Source organism: Opisthorchis viverrini (genome assembly GCF_000715545.1).
Source record: "Opisthorchis viverrini unplaced genomic scaffold opera_v5_314, whole genome shotgun sequence".
NCBI classification, from domain to species: domain Eukaryota; kingdom Metazoa; phylum Platyhelminthes; class Trematoda; order Opisthorchiida; family Opisthorchiidae; genus Opisthorchis; species Opisthorchis viverrini.
Window position 1 is genome coordinate 551,212 of NW_008751973.1, and position 22,120 is coordinate 573,331.

The following is a 22,120-nucleotide window of genomic DNA, read 5'->3' on the forward strand; positions in this document are numbered from 1 at the left end:
TTTTTTTTTATTAGAAAATACGCTCGGCTTACTAGCTTCTTCGGATTCCACGGCTTTCCGTTGGTCTTGGAGGGCGCCTGCTGCATTTGTAGTGCACCCATTCGTAACGCAAAATAGCGTTGGTGGTTCGATTACTAGATGAACGCACAAATATCACAAAGTTATCCTTCATGTATTCATTTGAGGTCTTCTCAAATGCCATGAAGGATGAAAACGATGCACCCGCAAATTTCTCAACGAAAGCCATTTCCGAAGCCATAGCAGACGAAGTTCAAAGCCGAATGTGCGCCAACAATTTTCAAAAGAGATCGATTAAAACAAATCGCAAAAAATGACGGCAGATGAGGGGGATTTTCAGTCTGAGCATATATGCTAAGAAGTGCAACATTTTGACGTTGAAGTTTCTATTTCCGCCATAGGGGTTTTGCAGAAAATTGCATTGTGCTTCGAGCCGATGGCGCTGGTCGCAGTTACTCCATGCTGGGATTGGATGCGATGGGTTAGTTACGGCAGAATGCAAGCTTGCATACTGTTCTTTATGAGTTTCAGTGGCCACCAGTTAGGTAAACCTTGGATATATGTTTCTTCCCCACAAAAAAAGAGGTTCTGGTGTACTTATTTTACTTATTCAACATAACCTTGAAGCCCATAGTGAAGCGACTAGCGGGAAATGGAATATGTCGGTGACAGCTATGTGGGTGAATATAAAAACGAAAGGTTGGATAGTCTTTCATGTACTTCTGAGCAGCCATCTTACAGGATGGAAGGGCAAGGCACCTACACATTATCTACTGGAACCCGCTACGTTGGGGGCATGAAAGATGGCATGTTTCATGGCGAGGGGACATTGTATTATACCGGTGGTAGCAAATTTGTTGCAAACTGGGTGAACGGACATCCGGAAAACGTAAAAATAACATTCAAACAAACTGATTTTTTATACAGGGGAAAATAATATTTTCCGACGGTCTAGAATATGTTGAAGGATCTCACTATTGCGACGAATATGATAGGCGATTTTACACTGAGATATGCAACGGCCTCAAACCAGCTGGTGAGTGCCTCTAGGTTTTGATACGAAAAACCATGTGTCGTTACTGAACAATTTTCTCTGTATGGAATCAGAATCAAGAAGCTCGTGAGGTTGTTGAGGATGTTGAATCCAGGCTACACCAAGTAAAAACGATCTTGATCAAGATCGAGAAAGAGGCTGCGTTGTACTGACTATCGGTTTGGCTAACAATGTCAATCCTGACCGCTCGTATTTTCGTACCATTAAGACTACCACGATTGTGAACTCTGAGTGATTGTAGGTTTGACTTCCTGTCCAACTGCCTGTGAATTTGGAGCAAGTGAACGCGACTTGTGCTATCGGTGATATCAGGGGGGTTTCTTCTTTACGTTATGACTGAGCTAAAGGTGAATTGGGTTGGGCAAGTTATTTTTAGTGAATGATCGTTGCCGATAGCCAGTCTCATGTAAAAATCACATGTCCGGGTGGTGTTGCCCATGGAGACAACTGTCTCAAGTAAGCGATCTCAGCACGACTTGATACTGCTTCCTTGTTTGCCGTGTAGACGAAGGCCTGAATGCTCAGAGCTTAATGACAGTCATGACCATTTTAAATAAGCCTCTTAACCGCAGGAATAGATCAGTCTTGAAGGCTGTGGCACAGGACCCAACTTTCTCAGAAGCCATTCCCCCAGGGCAAATCTCATTGTGTAATGAACGTCAGCCTATAGTGATAACAAAAATTGAGGTTTCAAATAGGTTGCTCAGCAGGTGTATACTGATGTTTCTCTTGCACAATACATTGTTTGCTGTGAATGTACATTAACGTCCGTGCAGATAGTCCACCACAATTTCAAATCGTCAGCAAATAGCAGTGTTCGAAAACTTACCGCTTAAGCGTTCATTGATATAAAGCATGAGAATATCGATCCACGGAAAGATGGCAAACATATTTCAATGGTAAATTTGTGAGAGACAGAACTCTTCGGCAAACGATGGTTTGGTATATGCCATAGATGGCCTAACCAGCGTAGTCTTTGATGCTGGGCACATTCTTCATTGGGCATCTCCATTGCACAACCAAAAATTTGAATTTGTTGAAATCAGCTGTGGTTATACTTTAGCAGTTCCATATCGTACGGTCCCTAAGCAAACTGCGACCGCTGGTCAATTTTTCCAAAATGTAACCGTGTTATTCTGGTGGACAGAGGGGACTTAGTTTTGTCAGGATCCGTGCAGTTTTTAATAAGCCTGCCCAAGTTAATTGGTTAGTGCACCACCTGAAAAACCACCCCATAGGAAACTAACAAGGATCCAACGACTTGAGGTTCTCCTTGTATGGCTTCAAGTATTGCGGTATTGTGACATATCCCGGCAGTTTGGTTGGAAGCGTTAAGGTAGTAGAAGCGCTATTATAAAAACAAACGCTTTTATCTCGTTGCAGTTGCCGTTAATCGTTCATGTTTTCCATGAGGCTGACCTTCTGTACCAAGCTGGTTGTTGGATATGCTTTACAGGTTAAAAATACCTTAGAGGCTTAGATATGAGTAATTTAACGGCGGTTTTGTGGTCATCTCTGTTCTTGGTAACTATATTGCTCTCAAAGAAGTCTGAGCTTCTTGAAAATGTCTTGACCTTAATGCTCCCTCCGGGCCACGTAGTGATTGACCAGAAAATGTTGGTTCATTGAATAGCTTTACAAGTGTAGCTCACAGATAATTGTGAAAAACAGACAACTTTCAATTAGTGAATGTCTGAAACAGCTTCTGAGTTAGTTGGAAAGGTAGAAGAGGGTGCTGGACAAGAGGGTTTGCAAGGTTTAGAAGCTTTTGTTTTTTTAACTGAAGACGACTTGGTTCCCCATTTCTAATAATTGCTTTCTATCATGTTCGTGAATTTGTCATTCGGCGCGTTGAGCAGTGATATGTTTTCCGGATCAGACTTTAGTTACTGGAACTGTTAGATGGATATGAAAACCTTTGTTATGCTAGAATTTCAAATCGGATGTTAGGGGTCCATTGTTGTTGGTTCATAACCTTGTCTTTGTTGAATACACAGGTCGTAAAATATTTTAGAGACACTTTGGCCGTTTTCCTCGAGCGTGTTGCAGAAAAATCCACGAGATTTAACATAAAGCCTTGTGATTCAGTCAAATGGCACCAGTATTGTTTAAATACGCCAGATGGTGTTCTTGAAATCCTTTCCACCTAGATATATCGGCCAGTCAAAACCTAGAGAATACGCTGGTTACGTCATGAAATTTGTATGCAGTAAGACCATTTACCTCGTGGGACTCTCGTTGTCTAGTCTCTTGTATCAGGTGGAAGCAAGAACGTCATGCGAAAACCATTGTGGTATTAACCTGGTATCCGTCGCATCTAAGGGGCTCTCTAGCATTATTTTTGCGCAGATTGATGGATTATCGGCAGAGACAAATTCGTGAGAATTAAGTTGAGTTGATAGTATGTTTACCTTGAGACAAATTCGTGAACAGCGTCACCCCTTGAGACGTCCCCCGTTGATCGATTTTCTCGATTTGAAAACTGCTTTTGATCCTGTCGATTGTCAGCAAATTTGAAAGTGTCTGGCAATCAAAGACACCCCTTCCAAATTTTTCTCCCTTATGGGGGCACTGTATGCGAGCTCCTGTGAGCGCGTGCGAGTATACGGGAAGCTTTTCCCTGAGTTCACCACACCCAGTGGTGTAAGACAAGCCTGCCATCTTTCCCCCTTCCTCTTCAACTTTGTTATTGATATGCTGCTTGAAACTGCTCTGCCTGCCTCTGAAACCTCGGGGGTTGAAATGCTACCGGGACGTTCCTTCACAGACACGGACGATAATGCTCTCCATGGTTCAGATCCCTCTTAAAAGCAAACCATTTTGAATAACCTTAATAGCTCTGGTGCACGGTTCGGCATGCACTTCACACCTACAAAGTGTAAAGTACTGCTACAAGACTGGGTGGGATCAACCCCACACCTCATGCTTGCGGATGAGCCAATCGACGTGGTAGAAAAAATTGTTTACATGGGCAGCTGTATAAGTCTCGGTTGACTGGCTGGAGATGAGACTATTTATCGAATAGGAAAGACCAGAGCAGCTTTTGCCAACCCCCGACACCCATGGCACCGACGTGACGTGAGTTTGCCCATCAAGGGAAGAGTTAACACTGCGGTGGTGCGATCCATACTGCTTTATGGATAAGAGGCTTGGCCCCTACGAGCAGATGACATAAGAAAGATGTCGGTGTTTGATCATCGGTGTCTCCGAGGCTTTGGTCAGGTTTGGTGGAACATCGCATCAGTAATGCTGAGGTACGTCAAATGATCCCAGGAAAACAGAACTCTCCCGCGATAGATGAACTACTCACGCTTCATAGGCTGCGCTGGTTGGGTCATGTACTCCGCATGCCAGAAGTCTGTCTGCTCGCAGAGCTCTTTTTGCCCAGCCCTGTGCTGAGTGTAAGCGACCAAAAGGTGGACAGTGTATGATCTGGCAACCAAGTACGAAAACACTAAGCAGTAAACTAAGTCGGGTTGTCAACTGCCGCCTCCCCGGATGTTAACCTTGGGACTCAAATCACCAGTGGTTGATATTGGAGGAAATGCTTCAATCGCACAGTCAGTGGCACTCGTGCATCAAAACTATCGCCTTCAATGCGTAGCTACCCAATTTCCGAACAAACCGAGCATGCGGTCGCCTCCAAAGCTTGGTTTTATATCCCATTGCTCCGTTTTTTTGATGATCTAAACTATAACAGCTGGAACCCATGTGCCTATGGCACACGGTTTAAAGCTGATAATTTGAGTTGAATTGCCAGAGGGGCGGTTGGTCAACGACTCTCCGACTAAGCATAAAAAGCCTCGCCGGTCAACCTATCCGCGTTGGCCGTGGCCATGGAGGCCTTAGGTCAAGACAAACCGATGGTCGGTAACCCTGAAACGTATACCTGTGTCACAGTCGGCAGAACTATTGGGCCAAAGTCATCGCTCTTACTACGCAGCTGTTACTTCCTTCTATACCAGACAAACAAGTCTATTTATTGTCAATTCGCAGACTTGGACAGTGTCTGCAACATGTGGGTGCCATTTACTTATTCTTCCCAGTCTTGATGAACAAAGATGTATCACCTCAAACCGCTACACTTTGGCGCATGGTTTGTAAAAAAAACTAAACTGAGCTGACATACTGTCATTGATGAGTACCCATCTTGCAGAGATGGATGATAGTTTACCATTATGCTGGACTAGTGCATGGTGCAAGATGGCTGATAGCCAAATAGTTCAGAACAACCTACCAATGGTGAGAAAGCAAAGACACAAGTACATCTTATGATTCGTAATTATCATGGACAGTAACCAAAAAGGGTACTATATCTGTATGCAAAACGAGGTTTTTCGAATTTTCACAGATATGGTGAAGCATTCGGTTAAACAAAATGTAACTTATTGAGTAAGAAATCTCTGGTCATCATTGACGGAGAAGATTGTTTGTGGGTTGATTTCTTGAATATAGTGTAACGCTTCCTGAGTTAATTCCTTTCCTTGGAATTTGTCCTAACAAAGCATGGGAGAGGTTTGTTTATTTCCAAAGTCTTTGCGGGTAGTTGCAGTTCCCAATCCTGTGCAGAAATCCAGGACGTTCTCACAGACAATGTTTTATCACTGTTCGATTGATTATGTTCGACAGATTTGTAGTCGGTAGTGTGAAGAGATTTGGGATTTTTGTGGAGATTTCGCCCTGTAAGTCAAGCCAAATTATGCTGAAAAGCCGAGGAGCACGGCTGTTTCATCCTTATTGGGAGTCATCAGCAGTGCGCGTCGCACGAAACCCTGAGGAGTCTCGAACCCGTGACCTCCTGGCCGAACGTTTGTGTTCAACCTAGTAGTCAGGAGGTCGCGGGTTCGAGACTCTCATGAGTTTCGTGGGATGCGCACTGCTGATGATTCCCAATAAGGATGAAACAGCTTTACAGTGCTTCTCGGCTTTTTAACATAGACTGGCTTCACTTACGGGACGAAATCTCCACCGATTCGTAGTTCTTAAGTGTATTGAGGGCGTTCAAAGAAGGTGGGTGTCGGTGGATTAATCGTCATGCGTTTAACAAGATTTTGGTAAAATTATCCACGCCTCTAACACATTATCGAAGGTACTGGATATAAGTAGGAAAAATAGTAGATGAGTTTCAAATGGTTAACGTCTAGGGCCACCGTGTTGACTTCCGCGGGCAAAATACAAGGGCATTGTACAGGCAGACACGTCACCACAGGCTATCATGTTGGTCCCTCCCCACCATTTATTGCCTTCCTATGCCATCGAAAAAATATATTTTCGGGTTTGGCACAGCTTTTTCAATGGGCTGATTACAAGCTTCCTTGTATGTTTTGGAGTGACTAGGTCTGATCCCTGAGCCTCTGGACCTAATGATACTACAGGTCATATTTTTAGTGAAATACGCCCCTGTTTGAGATATTGGGCTGTGTTGCCGTTAGACTCGACGGAATCTCAAACAAATATGTGATATGCGTCAGATAACTATTCTGCACGGAATTTGCTTCATATTTTAGCTGCGATGATCTTCGAGATACAGCAGTATATTTTCTTGGCATACAGTACTGTCGCTAAGGTTGCCGAATATACAACTACAATACAATGCAATATACAATTATACAATGTAGACCATCTTTCTGATAGTGTACATTAATCGTACAGTTGTTAAAGACTATTTGACAGCTCAATATTGGTATTTTATTCTTGAGGCTCATCAGAAAGACGCAAATCCCGAGTTTTCGCCAAACTTGTGTTTTTTGAACACCAATTGTTGCGTGATTCATGAACTGCTATCGTCTGCAAATCTATTTGTTGCTAAGAAGAAATTCAATTAAATTTCTCTTTGGTGTTATTGCAAGTTGCAAATGAGTGCCTTTTGTCGTTTGTGTAGTATTCGGTGTTCAGTCAGTGGAAACTCTGGAACTGCACCTGACTGGTGAAGGTCTGAAAGAGGCGTTATGAATAGTGATTCCTTCAAGTTCATACTTTTTCTAGCCTGCTCACCTATTCCATCAGCAGTCACGTTACTGCAGAGCTCGGTGTTCTTCTGCTGTTGGTCGTGACGCTGACGAGAAAAGCCAAGTTATCTAAAGATTAACCACGTCAAATTAAGCTTTATGCAACTCAGGGTAAATCTCAAGCGCAAAAATGCGATAGTAGAGGGTAGGCAATCAAATGCGCTTCAGTAAAATTGTGGAATATCAACTCACAGACGCTCCACATCGTTTTGTGAGATGGAAATTTTATTGTGGGAGATAGCGAGAATAACTGGAAAACAGACACGCTAGAAGACCAGGCAGTTTTAGTGACTGAAAGTGTTAGCGGATGGAAATTTTCATTGGTGTGATTGCATAAGGTGGGGACTGGTGAAGTGACAAGTAAGGATGGTGAAAAGTGCCGAAAAAATTCGCCCGACGCGAGAAACAACATGTTTGCACCAACCTCAGTGCAAACATCATCTACTTCAGTCAGAAGGTCACGGACTTAATCCAAAATAAAAGTGACAGAACGTTGACGGCAGGCAGTAACTATTAAATAGAGAGAAGAAGAAGAAAATGACATTGGTTTTAAAGCTGGGACTACCAATGTGACCGATTTTTGACCTTGAAATGGCGATTGTTTTCGTGTCTTGGCTCATTCCACATGAGTAGAATTCAGTATATAGTGCCCTATCCAGTCGGCAAACTTAGATTGGAGTTACAAGTAATGCTACTAGTTATGGCTTTTATGGTTGCTCTGCTGCTACCTGAGTGTTATATCGGAAGACTGAAGCGATTTCAATGTCACTGGTAAAGATTCTCACCATGGGTGGAGATTCCTCTGGCATATTAAATGAACAGTGCAAAATGTTGACTGCAAACCCTGCTTTTATCCATAGAGCAGACTGTAGCAACAATATGGAGACGGGGAAATTGCCGCGACAGTATCTTACTTTCGGAGTGTTCTTTAACCAAGTCTCCTCATGAAGTCTTGTCGGCGATCAATTAATTGGCTGGGGAAAGTAGTTGTCCTCAGAGATGATTGACCGATTCACAATAAGAAACCCTCAAAATGGCTGAGATTAGCTATCACGCATTCGATATTTAGCCTAAATTGAGTTTGAAGAATAAGGGGTAACCAGAGTAGTAAGCGGTACGACTGTCTGGTGAGGGACGATCAACAAAAAAGCAATGAATGTACCAGGTGGTAACGAGTCATTTCCGTGGGAATTCAGCACCTCCCCTCCTGTAAACAGTTTTCCTGGATTGGGACAATGTATCCCTGAAAATAAAGTAAAACTGGCAACGCGGTCAAACAAAATAGGAAGTCCAGCAATAGCAGCTCCCTGTGCGAAACTCAAATGGATGGGATCGCTCACCAGGTAGATTCACCGAAACACCTAGTACAGCGTGTATCAAAGGGTCATTCAGTTTACAACTGCTTTCGTGTTCGACTGAGTTTGAAAATCAAGACCGCACTACTTCCTTGCCAGATGTGAGCAGCCGTTATTCAACCGTCTCCAATTATGTATATATCTTTTTCGGCAATGAAATACAAGCTTGACTAATTGGGCAAAATCTTGACCCAACTGTTTCCTTTGTGTTGCATGGCCACTGTTCGTCAATGATTCTGCCCCAGTCATACATCACGTATCTCAGGTAGAGTGCTTTATTACTGTGCCTTATTTGAGTGAAATTTAAATGAACATGATTAAACTTAGTCTGTATGCTGGTACTGTGGCCCACACTGGATTTACACAACCTCCCCGTCTGGCTGGAATAACGCAGTCGATGCGGATGGCCTTCAAGCAGGCAGTTCTTATACCTGTCGGCTAAGTTTTTGGATCTACTTCCAACGATGTATGGGTCCCCTTCTCAACTCTTCTTAGGTTTTTCAAACATCAGCGCTTCAGGTAAATAGATTGGCGTTTCTAAGTGATTGTCAGTTTTAGATGCTGATGGTAAGAATGATGATAGCGATTCTAAAGTCTCTGAGGTAAAACTAGTAAATGTCATTATCTTTATTCATTTTTACGTGATTATGGGGGTTGAAAAACACCATATTTTCGGTGGAAGTTTTTGATTTGAATGTCCTTTGGACTGTTTTTGAAACACCCAAAAGCTGTCCAGAACAACACACCACCGTGCCTCTAACAGTTTCGGTATGGTCTGGAATGTTGGTTCACTCCAGCCCTTCTCATGCTGCAGTAACCGTCGAAAGCTTTTGGCGGTCCATGACAACATCCCCAAGAAGGCCGATTACACTCTGATTACAGACAACGACTGATAGTAGAAAAATGAGAGGGGTTCCGTACAATTCAGGCAGTATTTCTGTAACTCTGGACTTTAGTCTGCTTAATTGAACGCACAGTTAAACAAGAAAGCTGATCATACGCCAAGGATGGTTCGCCTTTAACTGACTGTAATCATCCCACTGAAAAAGTTAGTTTAACACTTCGCCCAGTATCATCCAGGTTGGATTTTCTCATATTATGGAATGTGTAGTCGTCAATCACAACGCGTTCTGTGTTGTGGACTTCATACTCATCAGACTCCGAGCAAATTACAGGACATTACTCACGTGTGCGTATGCAAAACTAACCTACAGGCCTAAGAGTGGGGTGGTAGACCTTAAGAAAGGTACGGTAGTCCATCGGTATCGGGCACATTACCATGATTTTCTTATTTATGTTCTTTCATTTCTTATGCTCTTTCAGGAAGCTAAGAGTTTCATCGTTGGCATGTTGGTGCCAACGAGCGATGTTTGCCAGGATGCATGTGTCTAAGTGCCGAACACAGATTGTAGTGATAAGCAAACACGAAACAATCTAGTAGCATTGACACTATGAAAGTCAGGCCCACAAAGCTTAAACTAGACTTAGAAACATTCTTGCAACCCTCCGTCTGCACAGATGAATTCCGTCAGAGTAAGCAATGCATGTCGTTGGTTACTCATGAATAGTCTTTAGAATTTGATGTAAACAAGAGAGAATAATCAACAAGATAACTAGTTTTTACAAAATTCCCGCCAATCGATGATAAATGGTGACAATCTTTCAGGGCGCGTAGCTGCGTTCATAATAAACATGCGATTTACATACACTTCAGAGTAAGGCCTGTGCAACTTCCATCAGTGTGGAGAAGGTTTCCAACAACTCCGAAGTTCAATTCATGAGCAACACGCCGCATCTAATAGGAATGTGAACGTTGCAGGCCAACGAAATGGGCCGACGAGTGAAAACTATCCAAAAAAGTCAACTTTGGAAGGGTTTGAATCGTGTACCATCGGTCATAAAGGATCAGAACGCATCTGCTATAGCTTAAAAATTTCACCGTAATAACTATTACAGCATGTGGTTTATATTTCTAATAGGGAGTCACTGGGAGGAATTTTGAAGTGCCGCGGGTATGGGGAGATGGAGTTGGTGTTCAGTAAAATATAAGTTGACGTCGAAACTGAAGAACGATGAGGTACTTCTTCATTGTTTAGGACGGACAGCAGTGCGTATCTCATGAAACCCCGAGAGTTTCGAACCCTTGGTCTCATGGTTAGTGGTTTGAACACTTAACCGTGTGATCACGATCGACTTATCAGAAGTGTGATCGAATCGGGCTTAGAAAGGATTCTCATCCCTCAACTAAGCAGACTGGCGATGATTCCCAACAAAGATGAGATCGCTCTACAGTGTTTCATGGTTTTTCACCATATACTGTCCTCATTTACAAGATAAAATTTCCATCAAATGTTTAAAATTTTTCCTACTGCAATCAGATAATTGGAACATTTAGGATAGATAAATGGTAACCAAATGAAATCCGCCGCTTCTGTAATTTCATCAAATGTTCACTGATTTTACGGTGCACATGCTCAATGGTTTTACTGCGGGAATCGAATGAAACTTGAAAAAAAAACCTGAAAGATCAGTATGTTCAAACTCTGAATATTTAGGTTCGTTAGCATGGCAGTGTGCTTGTCAGTCTTAAAACCTGAAAGATCAGTTGTTCAAACTCTGAATATTTAGGTTCGTTAGCATGGCAGTGTGCTTGTCAGTCTTGATGGTTTACCTCATGAGATATGTGATAAAACATCCGAATATTTTCTAGTGGAATCTGACGCCGATGCTTGTGGATCACTACACCTCTATACATGGTGATCATAATACCCGGTGGAACATAGATTCAGGCTGAAGATTTCGTCCTGTAAGTGGAGCCAATTTATGCTGAAAAGCCGAGAAGTATTGTGCAGCCGTTTTATCCTTACTGAGAATCATCAGCAGTGCGCATCCCACGGAACTTCAGAGATCGCGAACAGACGACCTTCCGGCCAGTAGATTGTAAGCTTAACCGTTCGGTCATGAGCGGCTGATCAGCAGCGTGATTAGCTCGTTCTTAGATAGGATATAGCTCAGAGGAAGAATAAAATTCACCCGGTGAGTAAAAATTTCATCTGAGAAGCCAGTCAACACGTGTGACCATGTGATGTGCATCCTGTGATTGAAGGATAAGCGGTGAGTTAATCATTGCCGAGCAACCGCTGGTGGCCGAACTAGTGACCAGGAGGTTACGGGTTGGAGAATCTCCAGAGTTTCGTGAGATTTGCACTACTGGTGATTCCCAATAAGGATGAAACGGCGGTACAGTGTTTCTCGGCTTTTCAGCATACATTGGCTTCACTCAAAGGACGAAATCCCCACCAAAAAAATTCCCCATACTGTAAACAATCCACAAGTAGCTCAGTGGAAGAATAAACTTTACCCGATGAGTGAAACTTCCGTCTGAGAAATCGTTTCTCAAGGAGCCAGTCAACACGTGTGACCGCGTGATGCGGATCCCGTGATTGAACAATGAGCGGCGCTATATCCTGTTTAAGCGCGAGTTAATCGCACCGCTGATCAACCGGTATATGTGTGCCTTCGGCTCATGAGCCCATAAGCCTCTCGGGAAGGTGGGATAGACATTTCTGTGCAAACATATGGTTCCTGCAGACCCATCCTCCTTTTGATTGTACACCATCATTGCTGAGTCATCCTAAATGGATTATTCATTTGGTAGTTTACCATTATTTAGCGTCGATGAAGTCGGTTTTCCCTATTATTTGAGCATTTGGTGCCTCCTGGTCTGCTTGGCCACAATTCTTAGTCACTGATCTGATAACTGTCCATCCTAGCTTCACTGTGAGGTTTCGCCACCGATTTATCTCCCCATTCGGAGTTGATAGTTATGACATATGCCAGTACACTGTGTTCCATCACTAATATAGCTACCACAGATAGAAAAATTCTAACTTCCCCAGGCAAAGCTGTTCGCCCCTCCGGAATAGGATCAATCCTCTAATGTGAATGTAGTTGCTCGGATATTCTAAGTTATCTGCCTGTAAAGGACGATTTTAAATAAGTCCAATTAAATTAAATACTATAGCAACTCCAAGTTATTCCGCATTCCGCCAGAAATATGACCACCCGCCCTAAGAGGAACCATGTCTCGGTTCCACGAGGTCTTTCGTTGAATTAGCGGATAAAACTCCGGAAAAAAAGCTGCTAGAAAATTTCGAAACTTATGGCCCTGATACTTCTTAAAGAGCCAAGCTTTTCACAAATCAACTGGTGCGAGCACTTTTTACTAAAACTGTTGATTTCCATTTGAATTTGTTGTTTAAAGCACAAGTTTAGCTCTACTACTTTGCTATGATACGCATTCCTGAAGGCGTCTAATGAATTTGATGACTGAAATTTCTGTCAAAATGGCTCATGTGTAGCTAAAACATGCCACGAGATGTACCACAGAGGATGAGCCTAATGATGGCTAGTCTGGTTCTTCCAGCTTGTTAGTGCCCTTTATTTTCCAGCTGGATGCTAGGGATAGATAGATTTGATAGACCGGAGCCGTCACTCCATTTGTTAGGCTAGAAATATCTGAACTTTGACAAACTAAGTAATTGAACATTGTGCCTCAGGCGTCAAATGAAGCGGGCTCCACTAAAATTGCCAAGCTGTAGTCCCATTCATCTGCAGCCACTCAGAGTCGCAGGATTTGTTTTTTTCTTGTTCATTGTCCACTGTATTGAACCCAACCAATCTAGTAGTGCGTATTGGTGGTTTAGACTGATGAGGTAACATTCCAGCGCGGTGGTCTAGCCCCACCAGAGGAAAAACGGGATAGTACAGAACATCCATTGTTGCCCCATCAACAATATAATAATGTCCGTTCCTTTGTGTGTGAGCAGTGGGAAATTGTCAAAGCATCGACTAGCCAGCTCAATGAAGTCAGAGGCAGGTTTGCGAAAACCATAGATAGATGAAATCTCTCGAATCGGGCACAAGATTAATTTTCCTTAGCTGAACATGCAGCGTACTGGTTGCTTCGGGGGCGCAAAGTGAAGATGCTCGATTAATTCTCATAGGTTTTTGGGAAGATAGCGATAAATCCTCAGACAGCACACCTTCAGTTTCTCCGTGTTCGAAGTTTGACAGACCACGCTCTCCGCCACAATGCACCCTCAATTTGTACAATTAATCGGCTGGCTTTTAGTCAACCATTGTAGAGGGCAAGTGAGAACAGAGCATGACTTAACACTGTGCACTTATCGATGAATCAGTTTATCACTATATCACTGTGAGCATAGCTGATAAACAGCGCCCAAAACTCAAGTGCTACAAGCAACGGGTTATCTCGGAATCAGAGTCAAGCAAGAATATGTCCTACGTATTGTCAGTACAGTACAAACCACCGCTGCACCTATAGCGTCGATGGGTTTTTAGTAGATTTCGATTCACGCTCTACCTGGTATGTTCGAATTCGCTTGTTTTTACTATTCGTAGTGACGAGATGGAACTATGTCTGACATAAAGGCTTGCAGGGATATCTGGACACAGGTTTGCGCTCGAAGCAAACTCTCCACAAAATGAGGATAAAGACATCAGCCTATCCGTTTTCTAAACCATGTTCCAGGAGGTAGTGATTTTCGGGAAGTCGGCTCGACATGATGTATGCTGCGCCAAGATTTAGTCTAGTTTCAGCGGTTACATTGCTCAGAATGATGATGATGATTATCACAACTCGATAGGCCTATCAGTAAGACAATCAACCAGTAAGATCACTTAGCGGTCATTCAGTGCTCAGCCTCAAGTGTTCGAACACTCCATCATTACCGAAAACCACAATATACAGCCCACGAATATCGGGAAACTGAAACAGAGAGGTTTTCCGGCAGAAAACGATCAAGGAGCTAATCAGCATAGAAGGCGATATCCATTAGTTTGGGAAATGCTTGCAGTGAAAGTGATTTTAAGCATGTGTTTATTTGTAGCTAGACCCAGTTTTACAATCAGGTGTGTCACACAGGTCGTTTCAGGAGAAGTCAAATTAGTATTCTTTCCAAGGACAACAGAGGTGAATGATTCCCCGACTTGAACGAAAATTTAGTCCACTGTCTACTTAATGAGATATCCTTTCAGTGGAATCTCCAGGCGGCATGTGCTGCAGTTTTTTCGGAAGACTATCAATTCACTATTGTCTATGATAGATTGCAGTAATTTAATGAAGTATGTGAGCTCAAGGGCTCCTAATTTCCTTCAACAGTAGAACGTTCATGAGAATAAAAACTGCTGGTTCCGATTTTCTGTGACTCGTTTCTTATTCTGCTGATCCTCGCTCTTTTGGCAACTGGCAAAAGGCACTCCATATGGTTTGCTTCGATCATAAACATCATGCATGCTATTCGGTGGATAGATATGGGGGAGGGGCAGACGCTGTCGGTTCAATTAAACTGTCTTTAAATAAGCCAAGCTATGAAATTGTTGTGGGTTCGAAGCAGAATCTATTGGAGACCGAAAAATGTAACACCATTTTCAACGTCCTATTTGAAGATGTCAGTGGTGTCTGGAGGTCACTAAAGCATCATCATCATCCTTGAAAACAGCGTACTTGTCGTGCAGCGGTTCTGTCATTTTCATTCACCGATGATTTGGGGGCGGTGAGGTAGATGGCTGCGCGTTGGGGGCGGCGGTTGACACAAGTGATGCGTAAATAAGGGTTGTCAGGGGACTCTTCACTAAGGAGATCAAAGAGGGGTTATGCATTGATGACAATAGCTTGGATGTATGAGCGCCATTGATGGTGCGACTGCTCTATGTCTGACAGTGTCCGTGGCCATTGATGTATCTCATCATGGAAATGCCAATGACTAGCGCAGCTCAGTCTGCTGGTAATGGATTTTATACCTCGCTGCCAAGTCATTGTTTGACCTACCCTACTTCGCTCCCACCCTTCATATGGCTATGCGAAAAGAGTTCTTCGAGAAAATCGGACAACTGGCATACCGATCACGTGATCAAGCCCGCGCAACCTGTATAATGTGTTAGTCTGTCGTGGGCGAGTTATTTCATCCGAAAACCATGGAACTATAAAGTCTACACGACAGTCGGTCGGATGCCCAATAAAGAAGGGCTACTGAAAGAGACTCTGTTAGCATATGGATATCCAGATAAATTCATCGATGTCCACAACAAACTTACTTCTTTACCCAAACTTAAAACTGTGGCCCCGAAAAAAAACGCAATATGTCTACAGTTCAAGAATGTCTACTTTTCGACAGAAGCTCCAGTTCACACCAAAACACATTCTGATGCCAAACTACTCCTGACTTCTACATTTCCACAGACCATGCTTCATTCTAGGTCCGGAAGTTTGCCTGAGAATCCTTACTCGCATATCGATTGCCAGTTCACTTGTGGTTGCAGTGAAACCTACCCGGGCAGCACTGATCCACGTCTTTCTCAGAGGATCTCTGAACATCATCCTCAATGGTCAAACCGGATCTTGCAATGTGACGGATGAACACCACAAGTAGTCACACCCAACTGGAGTTCATCGATTGCTGAACATGTCGCCGAAGCAGGTCAGATGACTGACCCTCTACTGTGCTGTTACACAATCGCAACCCGAAACTACTGGCCTTACGTGAAGTGACGCTGATAAGAGCACAGCAACCCAAACTGCGTGTGGAAAAAACGGCTGTTTTTATCCGTACATCTACCCCTGGATTGACCCTGCCTCTGAAAGACAATGACATTAGGTCTTTTAGACTCATTGTTGCCGTGCCGTATACCTACGGTTACCAACTGCGTTACGTATGACTGGCCGAAGTAATTACAACTGTGGTCACCTCGGTACGTGTGGCTTGTTGCTGTCTGACGAAGTAGTCAGTTACCACCCCGGCTCGAATGGACCTACTCGTTTAGAGAACCCCTAGTTGCAAGTGTACGGTGGTGTGTAAAAATGATGTGGCCGTAAACCATTGTGCTTGTTATGATGTGGCACCCTGAACGATGACAAATGTGCAGTATTAAGACGATAGTCACCGCTAAAACCGAAGTAAATTTTTCCGTATTTTGTTCTAGAACATATAGTGGCCGTGATCTGTGTGCTTCTGCTCTTATGTTGTGTGAACACATTTCCACCACACATGTGTTCCTCTTAAAACTGTCTCCCGTAAAGGTAGGCTCGTGCATCGTTGATGGCAAAAAACTCTATACGGCGGAGCTTGCTTGATACGCAGTATGTTTTCTGCTAATCAGCATTTTAACGGGCACGTGGGGGGTTGCACCTTTTCAATGTGTATCATGACTGCATTAGGCTCTCACGCTCAAATAGGTTTTGCGGTATCGATTATCTTGGCCTTGTTACCGGACATACACTGTCGTACGGTTTATCTGTCACCTCAACAGCCAGTACCCAAACGAAGGTGTGATACATCTCCGCAGAGACACTTGGCAGTTAATCGGAATAAAACCGCCTGCTTCATCTTTCAAAAATTCTGACCAATGGTATTTGACGCAGATGACTAGTGGAAGGATAATTTAGCTGTAGACATGAAGTCCAACTTTCCGGTGCACTCTTTTGTAGCTGTTATTCACAAATGGGGTTCAATAAGACAACGCTGACGATGAACCGACTGGAATGAGCTTGCCTTAGCAAACATGGATCATAGTAGTCAACCATTAATGATGATCAATAATCTGGTGCTACAATACCACGTACAAGTTTCTGAAGATGAGAGATGATGAGAAGCAAGTATCTTACCTCCCAATCGCGGCGGCCACGCCTTGTGACCTTAAAGAAATAACCGACACTACCGGATTGAAGAACTTATGCTTTGTCGGCGTACTGATATCAAACCAAGGTCAGTGGCTGGCTAGGTGAAACAAAAACGCGCTGGACTTTGGTGATCGCAATACTACTTTCATGTGCAACGCAGTCCTTCGAAAGGAATCCGTTGTAAAGCTGCATGTCTCTCTTGTTTTTTATGCACCCCACCTAATTCTGAGGGAGTAGTCGCTAGGTCTAATATTGAAAATTCACACTTTGAAGAACTTTAAAAATTTACCGAACAGCTTAACAAGATTAGACTGCATTTCAACCTGGATCGAAACTGGTCCTAGTAATTGATATCGTCTAGACAACCATGGTTTTCGAGGTCTTTCATGGGAAGGGGTAGGACGGCGGTTACACTAGATGTAGCAATGGTATCTGCAATTAGCTAGATTTCATATAGGAGAATTTTGAAAGACAATAAAAGACAGTATAACGAACATTCTGAATGATTAATTCAGAGAAGTGCTCTCCAAGACCTCTTACTCGCTGACTAGTCGAAAAATGAACATTGAGGGAATTCGGTGATACTGAGGACATCTTAGAAGAGGGAGCATTAGGAAAATTGTGCACTCAACTGCAGCTTACGTTGATAGTAGGCCTAACATGTAAAAACTTTGTTGGCTTGCTGTGCGCAAAGTTGTCGAAGCATCAGGACTCTCACAAGTGCCGATGAGCTCACGCAGGACCAGGACCGCCTGCTGCTAGGAAGCAAGTGACTAAACAGATGGTTTTTCACATTAGAATATACGGATGACAGTAGATATTTACGATTTCCCAGGCAACTGCCTGTCTCGGTGATTAGTTCGGGGCTGAGAGTGAGCATTTGTTCCCAGCTTTAGTTAGGCACAGCGGACACCAGCAACAGATGATTTGTATTGCTTCAAAAAATTCGATCCCGCTGCTCATTTCGTCATCAGTTGAAACTGGGCAGTCCAGCAACACAAGATCATTATTTTGGGCACTGAAGTTCACCCAGGTGTACTTTAGTTGGGGAAGCACACGAACTGTGCTCTTTTAGCCAACATTGGCGCCACCATCATCGTGTCGCGAATTTTAGTGCATCATTTTTACCAACCTAGTGGGAACGCGTTTACCTGCTTCAGTCAGGAATGTATATCATACAAAAGCCAAGTTGGATTTGGCCATGACTTTGATCTGGGATGTGAAACATTAGAGATCAAATTCAGTCCATTTCGAATTTCCGACAAGTCTTTATTCAATCGGGCGGAGATCCACGACGCATAGTCTGACAGGTTTTCTCAACGGCCGAAAACAGTACCCTGGGGAATGATCTTTATTATGAGTGTGGCAACGAAATTTTAATGAGACCACGAACAATGGGGAGATGGAATTAAGCGCGCGAATTCGAAAAAACGGAGGACTTGAAATACTATATTACGTTCGATAGTAAGCTAGTCTGTTCAACTAGTCTCTTGGTCACGCTTAGAAGCACAACAGTAATATGCTTGTGCGAAGCGAATGGTGCTCATTATGGGAGTTCAGGAAGCAAGAATGTCACTAACACCGACTAGCAGTCATATATTACAACGTTCACACCCATGCATGGGGGCATCAGGTGGACACCATACTAGAAGGCCGCGCCGACAGTATCGAGTTTTCGCAAAACCTTCCATATCCTTCTGCCAGGTGAAATACTGGCCACTTTGAATCGGTCACAGAAAATAACCCCCTTGCAAAGGATGGCTAAACCACGCAGCTCTTTGTGCCATAAATGCTTCGATTGAAGTCCGTATCACACAACCGAACACGCCTTGCGGATTCACCTGAACCGGACCACATGGGCCATGGTTCTTAGACAATAGTTACCGAAGAGCTGTAGACGTCTCGCTCGGGCTTTTCGCATAGATACGTCCCTCGTTCATATAAAGCACCTCGTACAATAGCCTGATGTACAAGTTTCTTGAAACTCAGGGATATGCTGCCATAGCTATCATAAATTATCAAACGTACCCCCAGACATAAAGATTTGTGCAGCGGCCTTGTCTACTACACTACAACTGAAACGTTCAGAACCGTTAGCTAAACAAGCTCGAACCACTTGCGGGATACCAATGAAGATCTTTGGCGTGTAAGTGTAATGGAATACGCTTAACTTGGAGTGTCGTATACCCATTTGTTGAATTCAATATCCATTGCGATATTGTTACTGACTTCATCAAGTGATGATAACTAACCTCGTTAATTAATAACAGTCCACCCACAATACCTTTTCGGTGCATATCTACCATACCAACCTAAGGAAGCATGAGGGTTTAGGTACTACCAGGTTGCCTAGGCCTAGACCAAAGTGGAATTCGAGCCACGAAACCTTTCGACCTTTCGTACCTGGACCACTGGGCAGTCTCACATTCAGTGATGAGTCCCGGTGGATGAGTTTGTTGAACAACACCTTGACAACTCGGGGTTTCATCGACCATAGGTAGCATCAAACTAGATGCAAACCCCTATCACAATTTTTAAACTGATTCCAGAAAGAAGCAAATGATTTTATTTGTTATATATCGAGGTGAAGCTCGACTTACGGACTGCATCTTTTTGGTCATGGCCACCCGATATCTAGTGATTAATTAGGGCTGAAAAAAGGATTGATTGATTGAGTGGTTAGCTGAAGCATCCGAAAATTCGCTGCCAAGTCTGCCGGACCTGAGTCGCGAGTATTGCATCGAATGTCAGGAAAGCTAAAAGTAAGATTCTAGGTCAAATATGTATTGACACTTCCAAAATTAAATCTAAAACAGCTCATCCGAGGATCATGCTAGACAAGAAAACGTGTCCACCCCGTGGCAACCTACGACTGATAAGTATACCGAAACATTTTTTCGTTGGCTGCCCACAACTCGCTTGGAAACAGTTCCGTTTACTCATACTCTCGTTTGCATGTTTTGTGTTTGCTCACTCAGTGAGAAGTCACAGCAGTTCTGGGCTTTTCACCCCACTAAAAAGACAAGACCTCGGACTTCCCGTAGATTGTATTCACATTCGTCTAGCACTTCTTACTCGTGCACGCTAAGGAAGTCAAGACTTAGCATGACCCATTGGGCATTCCAACCCGTCATACAAACGATCAATGCTTCCTTCGGCATTGATTGAGCATTAGCCTGCCAAGTAAAGGCTTCACCGATGTGCACTTGCCTGCTGATGCTATAGTTGGTTTCGGGGGCAGTGCTTACGTTAGAATATCCTCCATAGAGCAGGAAAGTGGTGTTCTTGGCCTACACTGAAAGCATCGATGCTTCCCTTTAAGTTATTAGTTTTTTTCACTGAGCGCGTTTCAGCTAAAAATGTCAGTAACGACAGGGTAACACCATAGCGTATTAAACCGGCCGGTGTACTGTATATGCATAATTGCTACTGGACATACGCTTGATGAACTGTATGGCTGGAAATCGTGACCTCGTTGAGGGTCCCATACTTGATAAATGCCACGGGGAAGCAGGTCTGGAGTGAACACATTGTGAAAGTAACATTGTGTGCTGTCTAACCTAATTCGACCTGAAGAGAATTGGTGCTCGCCTTTTCCTTTATGCTACCTTATATACCTGTTAAGAATCAGTCTGTTTGTGATACCAATGCTACTGACGATGCGATGTTATTGGTGGGGGTTGCGTCTGATTCCGAACACCCAAGGAACTATTTACCCACGAGGCAGAACGCACTTCATTCACAATTAAGGTACCTGCGTTGTGTATTTGACGACAGTGGATCCACAAAGTTTCCTACTCGAGAATCTCACTTGTAGAACAATAGAATAGTAACAGCCTAAGCACAAGCTCTTAACAACCGAATAGAGTCTAAGTCTGCCGAATGCCCAACAAATTGCCGCTGTAAGGAAATGTTTAAAAAAACAGATGAAGAGACTATTTTAATGTGTATTACAAAAATATGACCGGTATGTCGAACTACATGCAGGCGGCCGAAAGCTTCTTTATGAAAGGATTCACATGAGATTCGACTGAAATTTTCGACTCGAGGTCATGTCGCGTAACATGGCTTACAGCCGCCACTGGGAACTGACGAAATCGTGGAAGATGCACGTACTCCAGCGTGTTTGCGGTCTATAATCTGGCAAATGTCGGATATTGGTTGCCCTTCTTTTACACGCATCTTAAACCCTAGTTGTGACAGCAAACACTAGGTTTAACCAACTAAAGCCACTTTCAATAATGCCACTAGCTTGCCATGGCATTTGTCACAAAGCTACCACTATAAGATTGCGTACGATCAAACCAAAAACTCATATCCGCAATTAACCAATCGGTGTAGCAGATAGATTCATCGACCCCCGCAAACTGACATGAAAACCAGAATGGCTTCTACCAATATCCGATACCTCTGATACCATCCTGGTGACTTGTTTGTTAATGGCAGAATGTACGGCGTTGCTGACCGGCCCACACTTTTATAGGAAACGTGATCAATACATTGCAAAAACATCGGGATACTTCCAGTTTTTAACCATTACTGTATCAAGCACCTCGACCTAAAGCTGCCACCTTGACGTGGTGATCTGGCCTGAGTGCTGCAATGTTCCCGCGGGCTACACTGACTGGGACTTGGTTCTATGAGGTGCAACCGTGCCACGAAGGACAAGAGAGCAGCGAAACCTGTTACTACGAGTGATCATGCTACGAGGCGGTCTGGGAGTGAAGTTGTTCCGTTCTCTGAGATAATAGTAATGCAGCAAGGTGTTTCCCCAAGCGACAAAACATGTTTATATTCAAGGAAACGTCGATGCTATCTTCCCCCAAGAAGGACGGGTTAGAAAAGTTCGGCGCTAAAAACCGCACACTTCTTGCGTGTATTGAAAAAAAGGGGGGGGGTCTGTTGCGGAATTCGTGGATCCGCTTTGTAACATTTGCTTGGATTTGACAAACGAATGAGTGGAATCAATGAATCTCCAAGAAAG

The 22,120-nt window shown here is 43.5% G+C and overlaps 1 protein-coding gene across 1 annotated transcript in view; it reads left to right on the plus strand.

The window, feature by feature from the left end:
• Positions 1-670: 670 nt before the first annotated feature.
• The window catches only part of T265_09908 (hypothetical protein), a gene marked incomplete at both ends in the record, with an annotated part of 39,164 nt that continues 17,714 nt past the window's right edge, over positions 671-22,120 (plus strand). Inside the window, 2 exons of the mRNA XM_009176124.1 lie at positions 671-907; positions 946-1,054. Of these exons, the coding sequence (XP_009174388.1) occupies positions 671-907; positions 946-1,054 (346 nt within the window). The remainder of the gene's footprint in view (positions 908-945; positions 1,055-22,120) is intronic.